We start from the raw sequence: 21,617 nt of genomic DNA on the forward strand, positions 1-21,617 counted from the left end.
GGGCTGTATGACTTTAATGTGCTCCCTTTCGCATTGCGAAATGCATCCGCAACCTTCCAGAGATTGGTAGATAACCTTCTGGCTGGACTTGGGGAATTTGCAGTAGCCTATCTTGATGATGTGGCAATATTCTCAGATTCGTGGGCAGAACACCTGGAACACCTCCAAGCTGTCTTTCAGTGCATAAGGGAGGCAGGATTAACTGGTAAGGCCAGAAAATATCAAATAGGCCTAAACAGGGTAACGTACCTTGGACACCAGGTGGGTCAAGGAACTATCAATCCCCCGGCTAAGGTAAATGCTATCCAAAATTGGCCTGTCCCTAAGTCAAAGAAGCAGGTCCAATCCTTCTTGGGCTTGGCCAGGAATTACCGACGATTTGTACCACACTACAGCCAAATTGCCCCCCAATGACAGACCTGACCAGGAAAAAAAAAACAACCAAATGCAGTTCAGTGGACTAAGAAGTGTCAGAAAGCCTTTAACCAGCTTAAGGCGATCCTTATGTCTGACCTTGTACTGAGGGCCCTGGACTTCAACCAACCTTTCGTCATAACCACAGATGCTTCCAAGTGTGGTATAGGAGCAGTTTTAATGCAGAAAGGACCAGATCAACAATTTCATCCTGTCGTGTTTCTCAGCAAAAAACTTTCTGAGAAGTAAAGCCACTGCTCAGTCTCAGAAAAAGAATGATATGCCATTGTGTATGCTTTGGAGAAGCTACGCCTATACATTTGGGGATGCCATTTCCACCTGCAGACTAACTGTGCTGCACTGAAGTGGCTTCACACAGTCAAAAAAAAAAAAAAACTAACAAAAAACTTCTTCGGTAGAGTCTAGCTCTTCAAGACTTTGATTTTAAAATATAACACATTTAGGGAGCCTCTAACAAAGTAGCTGATGCACTCTCCTGGGAAGGTTTCCCAGAATCAGCCGGGTAAAAACGTCCCTGTATTCTAAGTCATTGTAGTCCTCGAAATGTGAAAAATACTAGTTCTTCATGTAATTAGTAGTAAAATTAGAGGTGCATGTATCTTATTAACTCTGTTTCCTAAACCTCCAGGAAGAAATCCCACTTGGTGCGGACCCGACCTGAACCAGGCTGGCCAGCACCGTCTGTGATTTTTATTTTTTTTTTTTTTTGGGGGGGGGGGGGCGCATGATAAATAAAGTGGCCGGGTCTCCCTTTTATGGGCACCCAGTCAGCTGTAAAATCCCTGTTAGTAGCTGTTCTCTACTTGCTTTACCTGTAAAGGGTTAAATAAGCCCATAGGCAAAAGGAAGAGAGTGGGCACCTGACCAAAAGAGCCAATGGCAGGGCTAGAACTTTTTAAAATTGGGGAAAAAAAACTTTCCCTTTGTCTGTCTGTTGTTGTTCTCCAGGGACAGAAAACACACAGCAGGAACAGGGCTGAACTATGCTCCAGGAAGCTTTAAGCCAGGTATGAAAAACCATCAGATCATACCTAGAGACTGCTTATTTGAAACCTCCAGATATGTAAGTAGATCAGGGAATGTCTAGGAAGACACAATTAGGTTTCTCTTTTTTTCCCCCCCTTATTGGTTTGTGAACTCCTCTGTGCTAACCCCCAAATGCTTTTGTTTTGCTTGTAACCATTAAGCTGGACCTCAAGAAAACCATTCTTGATGCTTAATTATATTTGCTCTTTTTAAATCTAGCAATAACCTAAGTTCCAGATGTATTTTCTTTCTTTTCGGTTTTAATAAAAATTTACCTTTTTTAAGAACAGGATTGGGGTGGGGTTGTGTCCTAAGAGGTTTGTGCACATGTTGTTTAATTAGCTGGTGGCAACAGCTGATTTCTTCTGTTTTTATTTCTCAGCTCCTCCCTGGAGGAGGGCTGAAAGGGCTTGAGGGTACCCCATAGGGATGAATTCCCAAGTGTGCCTTCCTGGGTCCAAAGGGGTTTTATGCACTTGGGTGGTGGCAGCATCTACCCATCCAAGGTCAGAGAGAAGCTGTGACCTTGGGAGTTTAATACCAGCCTGGAGTGTCAAGTATTAATTTTTCGAATCTTTGCAGGCCCCCACCTTCTGTACTCAACCTGCCAAAGTGGGGAATCAGCCTTGACAGGTGGGGTGATACCAGGCTGGGCAGGCATCAGGTCCGATTGAGGGTAGCAAATGGGGGGGTGGATGAAGACGATGCTGGGTGGGCTTATGGATCTGATCCAGTCTGTTCCTAAGCTCCTGTCTCCCTTCTCTGTCCGATCCTCACTATGGATCCCTCCAGCACCCTGCCCCAGCCAAATGCTCCCCAGCTCTGTGATCTCTGCTCTCACCAGCGTAAACCCTCTTTTGCCATTTCTGGGGAGACAGCAGATTGCAGTGGCTGGGCACTGGACTGGGAGTCAGGAATCCTGGGTTGTATCCCCAGCTCCGCCCCAACCTTGGACAAGTCTCTTCCCGCTCGATGCCTCAGTTTACCCATCACCACCTTTTGTCTATTTCGTCTGTGAGCTCTTTGGGGCGTGGCCTGTCAGTGTGTATCTGCGCCGTGTGATGGGGACCCCACTCCTGGTCACAGGGAAGGGGGTTTCTTCCAACTGGCACAAGGAGAGCACAAATGCATGGGGGGACAGTGTGTATAAACATGCCTGGCACAGTGCAGAGCCCTGTTGAGTAGTTTGTTCCCAAGTAGCCTGATAACACTGATGTTACAATTTGATGTCCCCATGAAATGCAGCCATTTGACCTTAGTTACCTGCTCGCTCCCCAGTTAGAACGCACCCACCCCAACGGTGCTGCCAGCTGGGCCAGCTGAGCACCAGTTCACCCCTCTCTAAACAGCGACTGGCCACTGCATTCCCAAAGCAGATACTGACTTCGGGCATGCTGGTCCATTTCACACATTCACAGTGACCTCCAGGGCCACTCAGGCTTAGGGAAGGAGGAGGGACTTGGTACATCTGGGCTCAGTTCCTACCTGTCATCACCCTGTGCCTCAGTTTCCCCATTTGTAAAACGGGATAATCATCCTTCCTTCATCTACTGAGAAAACAAACTGCCCAGGGCAGGGGCTGATCCTAGAGCTGCACTGAGCATGAGGTGGACAACACACAAGCCAGCCTGGTACCCCTGAACCTGCCGGATCTCACAATAGCACTAAAAGTCTCCCAACTGAGTTCAGGGCCCCCGTCAAGTCAGACGCTGCACGGATCCACCCCACACTGAGCTCGGGGCCCCTGTCAGGGAGGCACTGAACTGACCCACCCTGCCCCCACACCGAGGTCAGGGATCCCGTCAGACCAGCTGCTGCCCAGACACACACAGTCAGATTATTCCCTGCATTTTACAGATTAGGGAACTGCGGCACAGAGGGGGAAGTGACTTGCCCCAGGACACCCAGTAGGCCAGGAGCCAAACTTCATCAGGCTAAGCTGGTAAAGTGTCATCCCCAAGCCAATACAACCCAGTTCCCGACCACCAACCTAAGCCAGAGACTCCCCCACTCCAGCAACCCAGCCTCTATAACCACTGGACTCCGCTCCCCTCACACACCTGACATAGAACCCATGAGTCCTGGCTCCCAGCCCCATGCTCTAACCTTAAAAGCCTCAACAACCAGCACAGAACAGCAACACCCACAAACAAACCCCGATAATAAAAGAAATAAGCTCCCCACAAAGTGACATCCCTAAAGGCTCCAGCCTGCAGCCTGTCCATCCCTGTCCCCTCCTCTGAATCCCCTGATAGAAGCTGCCAAAGAAGAGATGGGGCCAGGCCCAAAGATGGGGCCAGACCCCACAGCATAGGCAAGGGGCCAGCACCCCAAACACTCTCTTGGGTTGCACAGAGCCCATCCTGGCCAGTCAGGCGCCACAGCTGTGACAGCTCAGCCAGGCTCCTGGTGGCATAAAGCAGAGGCCAAGGGCTGATGCAACAGACAAGTCCAAGCCCTTCTCTGCCGGCACCACTCTGGGAAAGGGGAGAGCATGCTGTGAGGGTGTGGGAGGGTCACACTCTCTCTGCTGCTGCCCAGCCTGTCCCTAGAGCAATGCCCCCACTCTGGGGAGGGACAGTGAGCCATCTGGGCCACACCCCTGCTCCAAACCCTCACCCTCCCCTCCTGTCCCCTGGCTTCTCACCTTCGCTGCAGAACTTGCCCTGGAAGCCGGTCATACTGCAGTCGCACTGCACCTCGCCATTCAGCACGCTGCAGAGCCCCCCATGGGCACAGGGATTCTGCTTGGTGCACAGGTACTCCGTGTCACTGCGGATACCCTGGCTGCCCAGCAGGGCTGGCGGTGTGTCGCCCACCTTGAGGTTGGCCACCAGCCCCTTGAAGGGCACTTCGTACTTGACAGTGCTCAGGGTAAGCGCCGAGAGGCGCACGTCGGGCGGGATCCCCCCCACAAAGAGGTCGCTCTCCACTGCCATGTCCCGCCGCTTGGACTTGACCTCAGCCACCTTGGCCTCACCGTCCACCACCAGCATGGTCCCTCGGTAGTTGCGGGTCAGGAGCACCATGTGCCAACGGTCATCATCCACAGGCGTCTCCAGGTGCAGCTTGGCAGGCTCAGCACAGGAGATGGTGAAACGCAGGCGCAGGCGCCCATCAGCGATCATGAGCTCCAGGAAGTCGCAGTTCCCCCCATCGTCCAAGTAAAGCACCAGCGCCCGTGAGACGTTTGTCTTCAGGCTAAAGCTCAGCTCCCCCAAAGAGCTGGCATCCCAGCGGGCATAGCGGGCCCACTGCCCCGTGGTGCCACCAAACTCCAGTGCCGCCCCGCCAGCCCCAGGGCCCAGCAGGGCACCCAGCAGCAGCACCAAGGGCAGCAGTCTGGCCATGGTGCCCACTCGCATCTGTCCCTGCCCCCCCCTCAAGGCAAATGCTGGGCACCGCCCCCCCACTACCACAGCCTCAGATCCTCATGGGGGGGGCAGGCAGCTGGATGGGGGGAGGGAGGGGCAGGCAGGGTTGGGGTGCAGTGGCTTCCTTGGAGGCCAGGGAGCAGGTGCAGATGAGTGGGGGGCTCCGCTCAGAGGGAGGATGGGGGCCTTTCACTGCTGCTCAATGACAAGGGGCAATGGGATGCCAGAATCCAAATATCCAGAAGTCAGAGAGAACAAATCCAGGGCCCCTGTCAAGTCAACCCCCTCCCCCCACCCAGCCTCCACCAATCACAGGCTCCAGGTCCAGGTCCAGCTCCAGCAAGTTACAGCATCCTCCTCCGGCGGGGTGCAGAGCCAGCCGCACCCACAGGGCGTGCTCAGCCTGGCTCCAGCGTCACGTCACAGGAGGGAGGAGCTGTGAGGAGAGAGAGAGAGGAGACAGGTGAGGCCAGGCCATGTGCACCAAAGGGTTAATACAACACAGCCCACCTTCCCATAGCCGGGGGCTGAACCCAGGCATTCAGGGAACACCCCCTCCCCTAACCCTAGGGCTGGCTACTCGTGCCAGAAATTCCTCTTCTTATAGTAGTTCCAGCCCAGAACCTCCTCTGATTGGTTGCTTTTCCCCACTCTCCCCACCTACTGTGGGAGGGTGGCCAATCAGAGCTGACACAGGAGACCAAGTAGCACCCCCACTCCCATCCAACAGGATTTTGGGTAGGGGAGAGGGAAGAGGAAGCAGGCCATACCATTCTCACAGGGAGGGGAGGGGAGAGGTGGGAGCAGGCTGTACCTTTCTCACAGGGAGAGGGAGCAGATCATACTATTCTCACAGAGAAGACAGGTGGAAAGGAGGGAGCAGGCCTTACCATTCTCACAGAGAGGGTGTGGCTACACTCGAAACTTCGGCAGCGCTTTGAAGTGCGAGTGTGGTCGCAGCACCAGCGCTGGGAAAGAGCTCTCCCAGCGCTGCACGTACTCCACCTCCCCATGGGGATTAGCTTGCAGCGCGGGGAGCCGTGCTCCCAGCGCTGCTGCACTGTTCACACTGGCGCTTTGCAGCGCTGTATCTTGCAGCGCTCAGGGGGTGTTTTTTTCACAACCCGAGCGAGAAAGTTGCAGCGCTGTAAAGCGCCAGTGTAGCCAAGGCCAGAGAGAGACACAGGTGGGAGCAGGCTGTACCATTCTCACAGCGAGGAGAGAAGTGAAGAGGCGGAGCAGGCTGTACCATTTTCATAGCAAGGACAAGGGGGGAGAGGCAGGAGCAGGCCATACCATTCTCACAGCAAGGATGGTGGGGAAGGAGGGCACAGGTCATATTCTCACACCAAGAATGGATGGGAAGGAGGGAGCAGGTCATACTATTCTAACAGTGAGGATGGGCAAGCTGTACCACTCTCACAGTGAGGAGGAAGGTGAAAAGGCGGGAGCAGACTATACCATTCTCACAGTGAAGGGAGGGGAGAGGCAGGAGCAGACCATACCATTCTCACAGCAAGGGGGGGAAGAGACAGGAGCAGGCTGTACCAGTCTCACAGAGAGAAGGGTGGAGTGGTGGGACCAGGCCATACCATTCTTACAGTGAGGAGAGAAGGGAGTAGGCCATACCATTCTCATAGCAAAGATGAGGGGGAGAGGAGGGAGCAAGCCATACGATTCTCATAGTGAGGATGGGTCGGAAGGAGGGAACTGGTCATACTATTCTCACAGGGAGGACGGGGATGGGGGACAGAGAGATGTGGGAGCAGGCAGTACCATTCTCACAATGAGAAGGAAGGTGAAGAGGTGGGAGAAGGCCATACCATTCTCACAGGAGAGAGAGAGAGAGAGAGAGAGGCGGGAGCAGGCTGTACCATTCTCACAGCAAGGATGGGGGGAGGAGGGAGCAGGTCATATTATTCTCACAGGGAGGATGGGGGAGGGGTAGAGCAGGCCATACCATTATCATAGGGACAGATGCTGCTCCCTCCTCCCCTCAGTTTACTCCTTGCTCCTGCACCCTCCCTTTGGACTTGTTCTGACATCTGCCCCCCAAGCAGCCATGCTGAAGGCCCAGTGCCGACTGCTCTCCCAGCCACTGTTCTTTGCACAGGGCCCAAGCCCCTGGTTGTTCCAGGGGTAGGTGACCAGAGTTGCCTTCGATGCCAACCTCCAGGGGACTAGGGCAGCTCCTGCCAACCCTCCTGCAGACACTGGCTTATTTGCACAGGGACAATCCCAGCCCACCCCGTTATTTGCACAGACCAGTCCTCACCACCATGTTATTTGATCAGACCCTCCCCGTGGGCCATATGCCATTTACAGCCTTCCCCTCCCCCCTGCCACAATCTGCATCCCATCACTGTGCTGCCAGTCAGGCATTATTTATAACCCACCCACCACTGGCATACTATAGGCAGAGGGGGGCATGGTGAGGGGTGAAGGGAGCAGAAAGAGGAGGGGGTGGGGCAGAGGGGAACAGAGAGTAGGTCTGATTGGGGACAGCAGGGACTGGATGGACCCATGGGTCTTATCTGGGGGTGGGGCAGGGAATATCAGGCTGGATGGGCCCATGGGGTCTGATGCAAGGTGGCAGGAGGTGAGATACTGGGGTGGATGGGCCCACTGGTTGAACCTGTTACCCCTACCCAGCGACCATGGCAACCAATCCTCATTAACACCCTGTCACCCCAAAAATCTATTAAAAGAACAAATGTAAATGGGGTGGGGGAAGGGGTGGTTTCCGCGGTAACACGGCACTGGGGATATGGCATCATGCAAATGAGGTACGGCAGGTTATTTATAACTGTGCCTCGTCTGTGCCCCTCATTGGGTAATGGGGGCCATTAGCATGCGCTGCATAATTAGCCAATCACATTAAATGCTGCACCTGTGCGAGGGGAGGCACTGATTGATGCCTGAGCAGTGTGCTGGGGGGCTGGGCTCTGAGCCCCACGATTCTCCCTCCTCAGCGCCATCATCTCCTCTCAGTTGCTCAGGTGTATAGGGTAGTTTTTTCTGCCCCCACCAAATCCCAGCAGACTGCACCAAGGGATGAGACTGAAGCGGAGGGTTGGATTCAGGCAAACTTCCTCCCTGTGCTTCTCACTCCCCTAACTCATCCTCTCAACCTCCATCTCTCCTCACCCTTGCACCCCCCCCCTTACCATCCCACTTCCTTCCCTACAATCCCCCCCCTCCTCCTCCTCCCTCTCGCCCTCTGTCCCCCCTTACCATCCGCACCCTCTACTCCCAGCCCCCTCACTATCCCCACCTCCCTTGTCTATTTTAGAGGAGGAAATTAATTAACTATTGATTCCTGCTGCCCAGAGTGATGGGGTCACATTCCCACCAGCCAGGTGGTGGCCTGCAGGGAGAGAGAAGGCTCTCCATGCAGCCACGGTTTGGAGCAATGCAGTCGCAAACACGGGATGGGGAAGAATGAACATGGGGGCTGGTTTTTCACAGTGAATTGTGGGGGAGGGACGGGAGGCCTCAGTTCTATCTTCCTCTGGGAGGGGAGTGCAGTTTACTGGATTAGAGAGAGGGGGGCTGGGAATCAGGATGCCTGGTCTCTATTTCCAGCTCTGGGAGTGAAGTGGGGTCCAGTGTGTTAGAGCGGGGGAGGAGGAGTCAGGACTCCTGGGTTCAGGGAGGAGTCTGTGGCAGATCTGGGAATTGAACCCAGGAGTCCTGAGTCCCAGTGCCCTAATCACAAAGGCCTCCTTCCACCCAGCTCTTCTGGGGAATTAGGAGAAATACAACTAGGATTCATGCCATGAAGCTTGGATTGCAATATATTCCTGACCTCAAATCAGGGTCAAGAGCAGTATGGTCTTGATTAAGTTTAAGGTACATCAAATAAACATCCCACTATGCACACAGATGCAAAACAAGATTGGTGCCAGCAGCAACATCCAATTAACTTTGAGTGAAATCCCCACCGGCCCTTGTCTAACAGGCTCTCAGTGCTGCATCGTTCACCTGAGGAACTCCTTGCTACAAGAAAATGATCAAACAATTCTCATTCTTCCTCTCCGGATCATAGCACCCTGGGTGTCTAAGCACAGCACAACAAGTAGAATTACACCACTGAGCCAGGAACAGCCATCACTTAAATCCTGGGCAAGTAAATGCTAAGAAGAGTTGACACATTATTATTTGCACTGGTGTCAGCTGAGATCAGAGCCCAGACATGCCACGGGGTGCACCGATTGAGACCAGGACCCTGCTGCACCAGGGGCTGTGTAGACATACATTGATAAACAATCCCCACCCCAAAGAGTTCACTGTTTAAATAGATAAAAGAGAGGAGGGGAAACAGTGGCTCCAAGAGGCAAAGGGACCGGCCCAAGCTCAGCGGCAGAGCCAGGGCTAGAACCCAGGAGTCCTGGCTCCCAGTCCAGCACACTATCCCCAGCAGCCCATCCTTCAGGTTGTGGGTACTGTGCTTTGACCTTGAGGTGCCAAGATCCCAAAGATGGTTATAACAAAATCATGTAGCAGGAAGTTCCATAGGTAAGCAGCACTGCATCAAGTGTAGAGGGGTGGGTGCTGTCCCTTGCAGGGATCCTGGGAGTCCAAGATTGGGCCCCTGAGCCACTCTGCCACACCAGTTCCCATCTTCATGGATCTGCTTGGAGAGGTATGAGTCCCTGGCCCCGTAACATCCTCAGTATCACAGTTCCAACATGGTACGGCAGCCCTGGGGTGTCACTTCAGATTAAGCGTGTCGCCGAGCGTGTGCAGACAAGTACGAAGGACCCCATGCTCATGCGCTCTACTCTGCCAGCCCCGCAGGCTCTGCCAGCCCGGCTCTGTGCTGGGCAGCTAGGCCAGCGCAGGGAGTTCAGGGGACACAACGTCCTTTGGATCCCACAGGCAGGGATCTCTGTCCCTCCCCTCATCCTTGTTTCTGAGCCGGGTTGCAGGGCAGCATCCTGCAACAGGGGCTGCCAGCCTCTCAGCATGGTATGCAAGGAGCAGCTCCAGAGACAAGCAACTGTGAGCAGGGCCAGTCTTGTGTGAGCACACATTTATGGGCTCAAGAAGTACCATAGGAGCTTGCACAGGTACATGCACATGCAGTCACATTGCCTCATGCAAGGACACATGTGTGAGTGCACATAGCCAGAGCCTGCTGTGAGTCCACACACAGATGTGCTCCCACAGTCACATCACCCCATGCAAGGACACGCACTCACACACACGTGCACATGGCCAGAGCCTCATGTGAGCCCACCTCTCCCTGCCCCTGTAGCCCCATCATCCTGTGCAAGGCCACACACATGCAACACAGCCAAGACCCTGTGCAAGCACATGCCTGCACAAAAACAGCAGCCCCCCCCCATCACATCCAGTTGCGCGTGCACACACACACACACACACACACGCCTCAGCAGGACAAATCCCTCACAGCGGGGAACACACCAGCAGACTCCATCATGTATCATGCTATCCATGGCACACGCACACAGGTAACACCAGTGTGAAGGGGGAGGGAACTGAGCATCAGCACTCCTGGGATCCATTCTCAGCTCTGAGAGGGCAATGGGGACTAGTGGTTAGAGCAGGGGGGAAATCAGGTTCTACCCCATCTCATCCACTTCTTTCCCCTTGCCTATGCCTCTGTTACTCCTTCCTCCCACCCCCCACCTCGCAACAACATGGTATAGGTGCTTAGGGCTAGCTAACACGGGGACCATCCAGCCTACCAGTACCTGGGCTGATTTATTTACCCTGCCCTCCCAGCGCAGCATGGACACAGCGAGTGGCCTTCACACTACACGTTTACCAGGCAGCTCTTAATAAAAGCTGCCGTCATGCCAGCCCAATGCCATAACCTCCACTGGCTTCCACCATAGGGGTAAGAACCTACCCTGAGGGGCACAGAGCACAGGGCCATCCCCAGCCTAGAGCATCTCATTCCCTGCTCTAACCCACTGGCCCCCACTTCCCTCCCAGAACTGGGCAAGGAACCCAGGAGTCCTGTGCAGGGCAAAGAAATAGTTTTAAAATAGCTAAACCTGAGGGGCTGTGATCAGGGGAGGAGGGGTAAGGGAGCAGTGTCCAGAGAACCTGCTCCTGGAGGAATTCTTGGCCATAGGGGGAGTCACCTCTAACGGAGGAGGAAGACAGGAACCCAGGAGTCCAGCATCCCCTGTCCCACCCCCACACAGTCGCTCCAGTCTACTGCCTCCAGCCCAAGGGTGTCTCCTTGCATTAGGGCAGGCGGGCAGGCTGCTCAGACACGTGTGAAGAGCCGTCTCCCCCCCAGATCCCCGAGTGCTGCCAGCCACACACTGCCCCAAGCCAGGCGAGCACCGTGCCTGGACATGCTGCCTCCCCAAATCCCTCTGCTTCCATCACACCCCGCAGCCAGAACCCAGGGCTCCTCCCACCCCAGCCCCTCCAACCCCCGTCCCACCCTGCCCAACACCCCATCCCCCACTCACACACACACACCGACCCCCACTGGGCCTCTTTCCACCTCCTCCTCCATACACACCCCAACCCCCTGCTGGGCCTCCCTCCTCCTTCTCCCACACACACACACCGACCCCCACTGGACCTCCCCCATCCCCCTTTCACACACCCCAATCCTCTGCCAGACCTCCCCCCATCTCCCCCTCACGTACCCTGCCAGGCCTCCCACCCATCCCATCCTCCCCACACACACCCCAACCCCCTGCTGGACCTACCCCCAATTCCATCCCCACTCACGCACCCTGCCAGGCCTCCCCTCCATCCCATCCTCCCCACACACACCCCAACCCCCTGCTGGGCCTCCCCTCCAATCTCATCCCCACCTCACACACCCCAACCCCCTGCCAGGCCTCCCCTTCATACACTCTGATCCCCTGCTGGGCCTATCCCCCCCAAATCCAACCCCCTGCCAGGCTTCCATGGCCACTGCATCCCCCGATCACACACCCCAGTCCTTTGTCAGGCCTCTGACCCATCCCATCCTCCCCTCACACACACACACAAACTGTCCCCCTTTCGGGCCTTCCCCCCACCCACAAGTCCCCAGCCCTAACCTCAACCCCAAACTGCCAGCCCCCAACACCAGCTTCCAGGGCCTCCCCCTCCTATTTCAACAACAGGGTAAACAACATGGTCTGCTGGGTCTTACTTCGGCCAGATGCTTCAAGTAATCCAGTTGGGAGGGCAGTGGGATACAGTAGTTAGAGCAGGGGGCTGGGAGTCAGGATTCCTGGGTTCTCTTCTGGCTCTTGGAGAGGAGAGGGTTGCAGGGCCACCCGGTGGAAGGCAAGTGGGGCAATTTGCCCCGGGCCCCACAGGGGCCCCCATGAGAATATAGTATCCTATACTATTGCAACTTTTTTTTATGGAAGGGGCCCCCGAAATCGCTTTGCCCCAGACCCCCTCAATCCTCTGGACAGCCCTGGAAGGTTGGTGGGACTGGGAATCAGGCCTTGTGAAGAGATGGCTCAGTGCAGGAGACACACACACTACTTACAGTTCTGCAGGCTGGGAATGGTGTTGCTTTATTCAGCTAAACACCAGGGCGGGGGGAAAACACTCACAAGATAAACAGGAAGCCTGGGAGGAGTGGAGCCTGGCTCCCAACCATGGCAGTCAGGAAGAACCCCGTTAACCTCATGATGACCACTTTACTACAGGATTCCTGGGTTCTTTCTTTCCCCAGCTCTGGGAAGGGAGCAAGTCTCCCAGTTAGAGAAGGGGGATAGAGAGCCAGGACTTCTGGCTCAAGGTGACATTTCTGGGCCCTCTAGAAGTGCTGACATTCTTCATTTATTTTCTATAGCTAACATGGCCGGAGCCCAGGGTGGGAAGGGAGCGAAGAGGGGAGGGGAATGCTGGGTGGGAGCAAGGGGGCAGTAAAGAGGGAGGGATCCCGACCTAGGGACGCTAAAGTCCCACAGCCCCAGCAAACAGTGTCTCGCTAATCCCAAGCACAGCCAGGGCAGGCATCGATCGGTGCTCAGCACTGCCAATGCAGGGCGCCTTGAAGGTCAAGCAGAGGAGGAGACCTGGGTGTAGGGAGCGTTGGACAGATCGCCTCCAGGGAGAGCTAATAACCCCCAGACTTCTGCCAAGGGCCCATCTAGCCCAGATATCCCCCACTCCCTGCTCCGCATCAGACCATGCAGCGCCCGGGCCGATCTCAGTTAGGGTCTGTGCAGCGCCCAGCCCCACAGGGCCCCCGCTCTGGGTAAGGGACTGTGCAGCGCCTGAGCGGATCTCAGTCTGGGTCTGTGCAGTGCCCAGCCCCACGGGGCCCCCGCTCTGGGTCAGGGATTGTGCAGCGCCCAGGCTGATCTCAGTCAGAGTCTGTGCAGCGTCCAGTCCCATGGGGTCCCCACTCTGGGTCAGGGACTGTGCAGCGCCTGGGCCGATCTCAGTCAGGGTCTGTGCAGCGCCCAGCCCCACAGGGCCCCTGCTCTGGGTCAGGGCCTGTGCAGCGCCCAGGCCGATCTCGGTCAGGGTCTGTGCAGTGCCCAGCCCGAAGGGGCCCCAATCTCACTTGAAGTCCAGGCAATGCCCGACCCAATGGGAGCACTAATCTCCATTGCAGGCAGAGGGGGGAATCGGTGCAGTGCCTGGGGACTCTGGCACAACCATTGTACATACAGCAACATGCATTTCTGAATCCGCCTGCTCTGTGCGTAACAGGCCCTGTGGTGAGAGACGGGTGAGGGTGCCGGAGTTCCCAGCTGCCTGTTTCATATTTAAGCACCAAGCTGTTGCTTTCACACCCGCATGCCCTGACTCAACAGAGGAGCACGGGCTCCACTGTCTGTGAATACAAGGCAAGCAGGACACCTAACGGCAACACGGGGATCCCTGCGGCCTGGGAGAGAAATGGGGGAGTGGGACACGGGGCCTTTCCCTCCAAGGAGGAGGCAGCTCTGATCTGGCCACAGGGGGATAGGCTGGCTCAGGGGAAATGAGGGGGAGGGGGCTTTCCCCTCTAAGGCATCATCAATTCCATCTCCTCGCATTTCCAGCTGAGGGGTTTAACCACCACCTTCTCGCTCAAAAAAGACACTGATCTCTGTGAAATGGGGGTAGGAGTGGAGGGGTGATTAAAAGGCTTTGGAGGATGCAGCATCAGGGGGGCTGGAAGGGGCAGTGGAGGGGGTAGCGTCAGGCACTTAGTTTGTGCTGTTAATTTTAATTAATCTCAAATTATGTTTAGGTCAGTAATAGAATTGCCTCCCTCAGCCCCACCCACGACTAGACTCTGAGCCCGGGTGATTCCGAAATCCAAATCCTGAACTCGGTAGCACTTGAACTGCATGAAAATGTAATGACCTGGAGTCCTGGCTCCCAGCCCCCTGGCTCCAACCTGCTAGACCCCACTCCCCTCCCAGAGCCAGGGATAGAACCCAGTAGTCCTAAGCCCTAAGTAAAGAACGGAAGTGGGAGCTAGGACTCCTGGGTTCTGCCTCCAGCTCTGGGACGCAGGTGGGGTCAAGTGGGATAAGGGGGAGGCGGGGTTGGAGCCAGGACTTCTGGGTTCTATACCTGGCTCTGGGAGGAGAGTGGGATCTAATGGGATAGAGCAGGAGCAAAGCGGAGAGTCAGGACTCCTGTGTCTTGGGGGATGTTGGTGAGGTGCATGGTCCTTGGGCTGCCCTAGTACTGGGTGTGAAATTCACTCCATCTATGCAGAGAAGGCATTAAACAGTCTGGCACCCCTGTGGGCTGCATCTAGCCATGAGCCCAGCCACCCAAGTTCAAAGCCACTGCCCCTCAGGGGACTCAAAACTGAGAGCTGGTATGTGCCCATGGAGGGGGGCTGTATGGTTGTCCAAGTGTGGGTGGGCACTGAGGTACCCCTCCCTGCTCCACGATACCTCCTCAGAGTTCTGGGCAAAGCCTAGGCCCATGGCGCAGCCAGGCTGGGGAACGGAAGCCAGGGAGGTTGAGGTCGGCAGCTTGAATTGATCCTGCCATGCGGCACCAGAATTAGCAATGCAGCCAGGGCACGCGGTGGCAGACTGGCACCGGGGAAAGGGGGGATCCAGCAGCTCTGCAACCTTGGGGTGACTTCTAGCAGACAGAGCCCTGCGCCAGGAGTAGAATCCAGGAGTCCTGACCCCACCATGCTCTAACCACTAAACCCCACTCCCTTCCCAGAGCTGGTTTCCAAACAGGGAGGTGACTGCTTTTGACTCTCACAGACAGAGCTTGCAGCAAAGGCAGAAAATATAAATACTAATCAGTGCAGTCCCTTGGGGTAGCGGGCACAGCGGGGGGAGCAGCTCTGGGCGATCAATCAGCAGCTGTCATCGCTCCCATCACAGGCCAAGACACCAGCCTACGCAGCATGCACGGGCCACCGCACCAAGGGCAGGGGGGGAAGCTAGTGTTCTCCTCAGCAGTCAGTGCCGGCCCCAATGCCCCAGCACAGCATTAGGGGGTGCTGTGCTGCAGAGTAGGGGGGGGCTCTCTCCCCTCACAATCAGTGCTGATGTAGCATGGCATTAGGGGGTGCTGTGCTGCAGGGAGTGGTGTCAGGGGCTCAGTAAGGGGCACTCTCCCCTGACAGGCCCTTAAAATTCCTCCATACAATGTGGCTGTTAGAAACCTGCTGAGTCACACCCCAGAGATGGCTGCATTTTATGGAAGATCTTGTGAGTACATGACAGACCTCAGAATAGAACACAGGAGTCCTACCTCCCAGTCCCTCCCCCGCTCTTACCCACTAGACCCCTCTCCCCTCCCACCCCAGGAAATCTGATATGTGTCACAATAATTCAGGAGATTAAAGGATTGGCTGTGAAAAGTCCATCCTTGCCTGGGGTCACTAGGATATGGCATTTCCACCCCAGATCAAAAAAACCCTGTCTCAGCTATTTCCCACCCCCGATCTCTCCCTAGTGCTCCCCCATCTTCCAATCTGCTCCCCCCAGTTAAGAGCCCCATACTTTAGCCCTCTCCAGCCTGGGACTCAAAATCCCCTGCACCTCCCTCCCTGGCACCTGCCCTCCACTCACACCTCAGCTGGTCCATGTTTCTAGCCCCTCCCAGGCACTGCACCCAAGCAGGGAGAGTCAGCAGTGGGGGAGACAGAAGAAAAAGTGGAAGGAAGGGGGGGCTGGCTCACCCCCCCATCTCATTCCTGTGCCCTGGCATGGGGGTGTGGGGAGAGTCACACCCCTCCCCCCGGGGTACAGCTCATTTGGTGGGCAAACACAGAGCAGTCAGGTCTGGGTGCAACTGAGAGGCACCAAATCTCATTTCAGGGAACAAGGAACAGTGCCACCCCACAAAAGTATGTTACCACCAGCCTGGCCATGCTGGGCCCAGAACAGACTTGGGGTGTTGCTAGGCCACCTTCCCATGCAAGCACACACACACCCCTCATATACACACACTCTTCACACCCCCTCCTTTCTCTCTCTCTCACACACACACACACACACACTCTGCCCTCTGCCCCCAAATGCCCTGCGTTCACCAAGAGAGAATTGTCCAGCCAATATTCCAGAGCCTCAGAACTGACCCTGACCCATTCCCCATCCATGAGACAAGTTTGCTGGGTCTCAGCCTGGTCGGTCCCTAGCAGGACAGGGCCCACGAGTCCCCCATCACAGCAGCCCCCTGCATTCCCATCCCCCTGTTACACCACCTCCACCCCTCCCACCTTACTATTTGTGGATCTCAGCAGCAGGACTGAGTCAGCCACAGAGACAGCGCTTCCCAGTCCTCCCTGGGGGGACCCAGGGTTTAGGACTGACTCAGCCGCGTGGGGGGAGCTGTGTGTGCACGCACGTATGTGTCCCTGTCCAGGGGGGCCTCCCCCTGCCATAGCCCCCCCCTCTGGGGACACACACAGAAATCAGGATGCGTGACAAGTGCACAGACCAAGATTGTCCCCCTTAACACAGACCCCTTCCCACCCCCCAACCGAGGCCACTCCCTCAGCACAGACCCCTTCCCACCCCCTGACCGAGGCCACCCCCCCAGCACAGACCCCTTCTCCCCACCAACTGAGATTGTTGCCCCAGCACAGACCCCTTCACCCCACCAACTGAGATCGTTGCCCCAGCACAGACCCCTTCTCCCCACCGACCGAGATCGTCCCCCTCAACCCAGACCCCTTCCCACTCCCTGACCGAGACCATCCCCCCAGCACAGACCCCTTCCCCCCTGAACAAGACTGCCCCCCCCAGCAAAAACCCCTTCCCACTGCCTGACCGAGATCACCCCTGTGGTCCCAGCACAGACCCCTTCCCAGACCCCGACCAAGATCCAGACCTCCCCCCTTCCCCAGTCCCAGCACTGACACCTTCCTCCCACTGACCGAGATCGGGTCCCCCATCCCAGCACAGACCCCTTCCCACCCCCCAACCAAGATCCGGACACACACATCCCCGGTCCCAGCACTGACCCTTCCTCCCAACCCAGATTGCTCCCCCATCCCACCACACACTCCTTCCCCCCCAACCAATATCGGGCCTCTCCCATCCCAGCGCAGACCCCTTCCCCACACCGACCAAGATGGGGCCCCCTCCCCCCTCTCAGCACAGACCCCTTCCTCCAACTGACTGAGGTCAGGCCTCCTCCCCCTTCTCAGTACAGACCCTGTCTCTCCCAACCAAGATCACCCCCTTTGTGCCACATTGACCCCCCCCCTGCCTGAGATTGGGGCCCCCCTTGCACTGTACAGACTGACCCCTCCCAACTGAGATTGCAACACAAGCAGGTGCCCACAGACCCTGCCCCCAACTGAAACTGGGGCCCTCTCTTACACTATACAGGCCCCCACACCAATCAGGATCAGGGTCCCCATTGTTCTGAGCACTACACCCCCCCCGAGTGACCGAGCTGGGACATTCACCACACCAGGCACAGCACGGATCCACAGTGAGAGACAGCCCCTGCCCCAAGAGCTCCCAGTCTGAACAGACAACGCTGGGGAGTGGGAAAGGACTTGAGCCAGGAATAGAACCCAGGAGTCCTGCACCTAGGGTGACCAGACAGCAAGTGTGAAAAATCAGGAGATGGAGTGGGGGGTAATAGGAGCCTATATAAGAAAAAAGACCCAAAAATCGGGACTGTCCCTATAAAATCGGGACATCTGGTCACCCTACCTGCACCCTACTTCCCTGCCCACCCCGCTGTGCCATGCTGCCTTTAAACCAATTCCTCATCTCTTATGCCCTTATAAAAGGCCTGAAGCAAGGGGTCCCCGCACACACACCCCTGCGCTGTCCGGCCAGCTCCTGGGCGTGGAAGCAGGAGACGCCTGTTTTTATATTTACACACACGAGGCTCTCTCAATAATTCAGCTGCAGTCAGCTCAGATTAGGGCTTAGCTTGTCCTGCCGGGATCAGTAATAAATAAAATATCACCGGTTAGCGCAGACGTATGGGAGCAGAGGGGAAGGTATCAAGGGTGAGGACGTTCTTAATGAAAGGCCTTTAAATCCAGCCCCGAGCTCCCCCAGCAATTGCAGATGAGACAGACGGGCCCTCAGGGTAACAAGATCAGTCCAGATCGGCCCCCAGGGTGAGGAAAGGGAGGCATGTCTTAACTGCTTCCCGTTTGATGGTAGTGCCTACAAGCCACAGCGGGAATTGGTGGGCCCATCCCACCAAGCACTGCACGGACCCCAACCAAGGTCGGGCCCCTGTTGTGCCAGGTGCTGCACAGACCCTGACCAAGGTTGAGGTCCCTGCCGGACCAGGCATCATACAGGCCCCTGTGACTGCTATCAGGGCCCCCATCGTGCCAGGGGTTGCACAGACCCCTTCAACTGAGATTGTGGCCCCCGTCATTCTGGGCACTGCACAGCTACACACACACCTGATCAAAGTCAGGGTCCCCATTGGGCATGGAGGGTGGCTAGACCCATTTCCTGGATTATGGGAGGGTTAAAAGTTTGCCACCCACACTGCATGGCAACCTTAACTCTCTGCCCCTGCTGCTGGCAGCGGAACTGGGACACACCTTGCCCTCATCCAGCACAAGTCTATGCGTCCTGATGGCTGTATTGCCCAGGATCCTATTGCACCACGGGCTGTACAGACTCAGCCTCAAACAGCTTCGCGCCCTCCTCCCGCTCCCTGCACTAGGCCTTCCAACCACACTGCCCCACCCACCAGGGCCAAGCTCCCTGTTGCATCCACAAAGCCACCTCTTGAGCCACGGTGGCTACACAAGACTTGACCACGGTGAGGCTGCTGGCGTGCAGAGATCACGGCCTGTCGCATCGCACTGCCCTGTCCAGCTATCTCCACCTGTTGTCTCTGGGCTTACACTTAGGCCAGGTCCACCCTAGAAGTGCCATGCCAGGAATGCCGCCACAGTATGGTACCAGCAAAGCCCTTCCAGTGTGGACCCAGGTTAGCCCGACACACAATGGTGTATCCCAGCCCGTGTGGAACAAGCTGGAGCAGTAAAACCTTTGCTCCGCCAGCCTAGCTGCCTCTGCACTAAGGGCGTTTGCTGGCACAAACGTGTCGGCTGGAGATCATGTTTATTCCAAAGACATTTGTAGCATAGGCCAGGCCTCAGACTGCAGGCTCCCTAGGCCAGGGACCGTCTGTTAGTTCTGTATAGCACCTAGCGCGGTCCGGAGCAGTGGCCAGCAGGAGATGCAGCCAGGCTGGTCCTCAGTGCCCATCGCTGCCCAGTTTTGTGTTAGTGCCCACAGTGCGCTGGCCCCACGACAGCGTCATCAGCCCGAGCTCTGCACCTTTCATCCCTAGATCTTGAAGTGTTTTACAAAGGAGGTCAGCCTCATTATCCCCATTGTACGGGGGGGAACTGAGGCACAAAGCGGTGGCATGACTCATCCCAGGTCACCCAGCAGGCCATGGCTGAGCTGGGAGTAGAGCCCTGTCCATCAGGCCACAAAAGGCAGCCCCTGAGGCAGGCACTGGGGCAAAGGGAAGTCCCAGTGCAAGGAGGACCAAATGGTGCTTAAGACCAAGTGACTGGTCTGGAGCTGCAAAGAGGCAGCACAGGCTGCTGGCTCAGCCCTCGACTGGTATGTGAGTCAGGGCGAGGGCATACCGTGAGCATGCCCTCTTCACACGGCCCTCAGGTCCCCGGCGGGGACAGGGAGATGGCAGAGAAAATGCCACCATCGCTCTGCATTCGCTACTGTCACCAAGTTTTTGAGTGGTGAATTTCCCTTGTTGAGGGGGAAGGGGGATGGTGGGGAGGGCACAGCAAGGGCACCCGTGGGTGACATGAAGGGGCATGCTCTACCACTGCTCCCTTACCAGCTGGGCCTCCTCTGTGACCCTGTTGGGACCCAGGAGAGGAGCGGAGCCGCAGAGCCCAAGCACTGAGCATGCCTGGTCTCCCCAGGGTGGGCCCATGCCAGGCACCGAGTGTGCCCAGTCTTCACTCCCTACCCCATCTCCAAGCTGCCCCGTGCAATCATTACTGGAGAACCGCCAACGCATCAGCTGTGTCTGAGCAGCAAGCAGGAGCTCTTCCATCCACGCAGCGTGTGTAATTAACCGCCTTGAAATAACTTGGAGCCCAGCAACTGCTCTGTTGCAGGCAGCAGATGGAATTCGTGGGGATTCCCCGCACACAGCCCCCCGTACTCCTCCCTACAACTGCCCCCGATACAGCACCCGACTCTGCCTCCCCCTCCCTCTCCATTCCACACAAGCAGAAGCCATCCTTACCACCGCTGCAGTTGCCTTCCACGCTCCCAACAACACTGAGATTCGGGTGCTGAAATGCAGCTGCCTCTGGGGTACAGCAGGGGGACTGTTCATACAGGGATCCTCCACCCAATGCTGAGATTCAGCCACATTTGGGGTGGTTCGGCATGGGGGCTGTTTATACAGGGATCCCTTTGTCTGGGCTGAAATGCAGCCACCTCTGGGGTGGAGCGCAGGAGGGCTATTTAACACACTGGCTTTACACAGCACTGTAAATCGACACAAATATTATAGGAAGTAAAGAGACATGCACTGCCCCCAAGAGGTCACAGTCTAAGGCCCTGATCCCTAACACTTACAGGAAGGATAACATTACTTTGCCAGAGCAGCCCCCTGGTGCATGACTGAGCATTAGGATAGGGGGAGGGGGGAAATGACTCTACATCAAACCTTCCAGGGAGGGAAGTGAGGTCTAGTGGGTTAGAGTAGAGAGTGCTAGGAGTCAGGATGCCTGGGTTCTATCCCCAACTTGGGAAGAATAGTGGGTTAGAGGTGGGGGGCTGGAAGCCAGGACTCCTGGGTTCTACAGCGGTCAGACTATGACTTAAAAAGTTGCTTTTTGGGGAACTCCTTAAAATAAACCCTGACCTCTGACCCCCTTGGGTCACAGCTCCAAGGACCCGCCCCACTAGGATCAAAGATGGGCTATTAACCCATGTTAGCCAGCAGCTTTTAACCCCAGGTCTTCGCAGGAGCCACTGCATTTGCACCCCCATTAGCCAGGCAAGACGAATCCAAGGGGGCCATGTTGGCTTCTCTATGCCCAGCCCTGACAGACAGAGGAGAGAGATACTCTGTGATCTTTTGTATTCATCCACTCTTGGGGTCTCTGCTAGTCCCCTTCCCCTTTGTTCTGCCCCACTGCACCCCCTCCCAACAGCATTCAGTCTGCTCCCTCCCGACAGGCCTATCTCTTCTGGTGACACAAAATTCCCATGCTCCAGGAGGATTATAATCCCACACACACTGCAGCCCCATTTCAGTGCCCACTTCAATGCCAGGGGATTATAATCCCACACACGCTGCAGCTCCATTCCACTGCAATGATGCGGGATTATACCTCCACTCACACACACTGCAATGCCTTGGAAGCAC

General features: G+C 56.3%; 1 protein-coding gene across 23 annotated transcripts in view; it reads right to left on the minus strand.

Annotated features, from left to right (window-relative positions):
- The window catches only part of NRXN2 (neurexin 2), a 340,672-nt gene that overhangs the window by 308,049 nt on the left and 11,006 nt on the right, over positions 1-21,617 (minus strand). For 22 of the 23 annotated variants that reach the window (XM_050958842.1, XM_050958853.1, XM_050958848.1 and 19 more), the window contains exon 2: positions 4,109-5,271. In XM_050958842.1, coding sequence (XP_050814799.1) covers positions 4,109-4,826 — 718 coding nt within the window. In that variant the 5' untranslated portion in view covers positions 4,827-5,271. Of the gene's footprint in view, positions 1-4,108; positions 5,272-12,318; positions 12,366-21,617 lie in introns of those variants that run through there. The other variant, XM_050958841.1, reaches the window with a different exon arrangement.

The sequence above is a fragment of the Gopherus flavomarginatus genome, chromosome 6 (assembly GCF_025201925.1).
Source record: "Gopherus flavomarginatus isolate rGopFla2 chromosome 6, rGopFla2.mat.asm, whole genome shotgun sequence".
NCBI lineage: Eukaryota > Metazoa > Chordata > Testudines > Testudinidae > Gopherus > Gopherus flavomarginatus.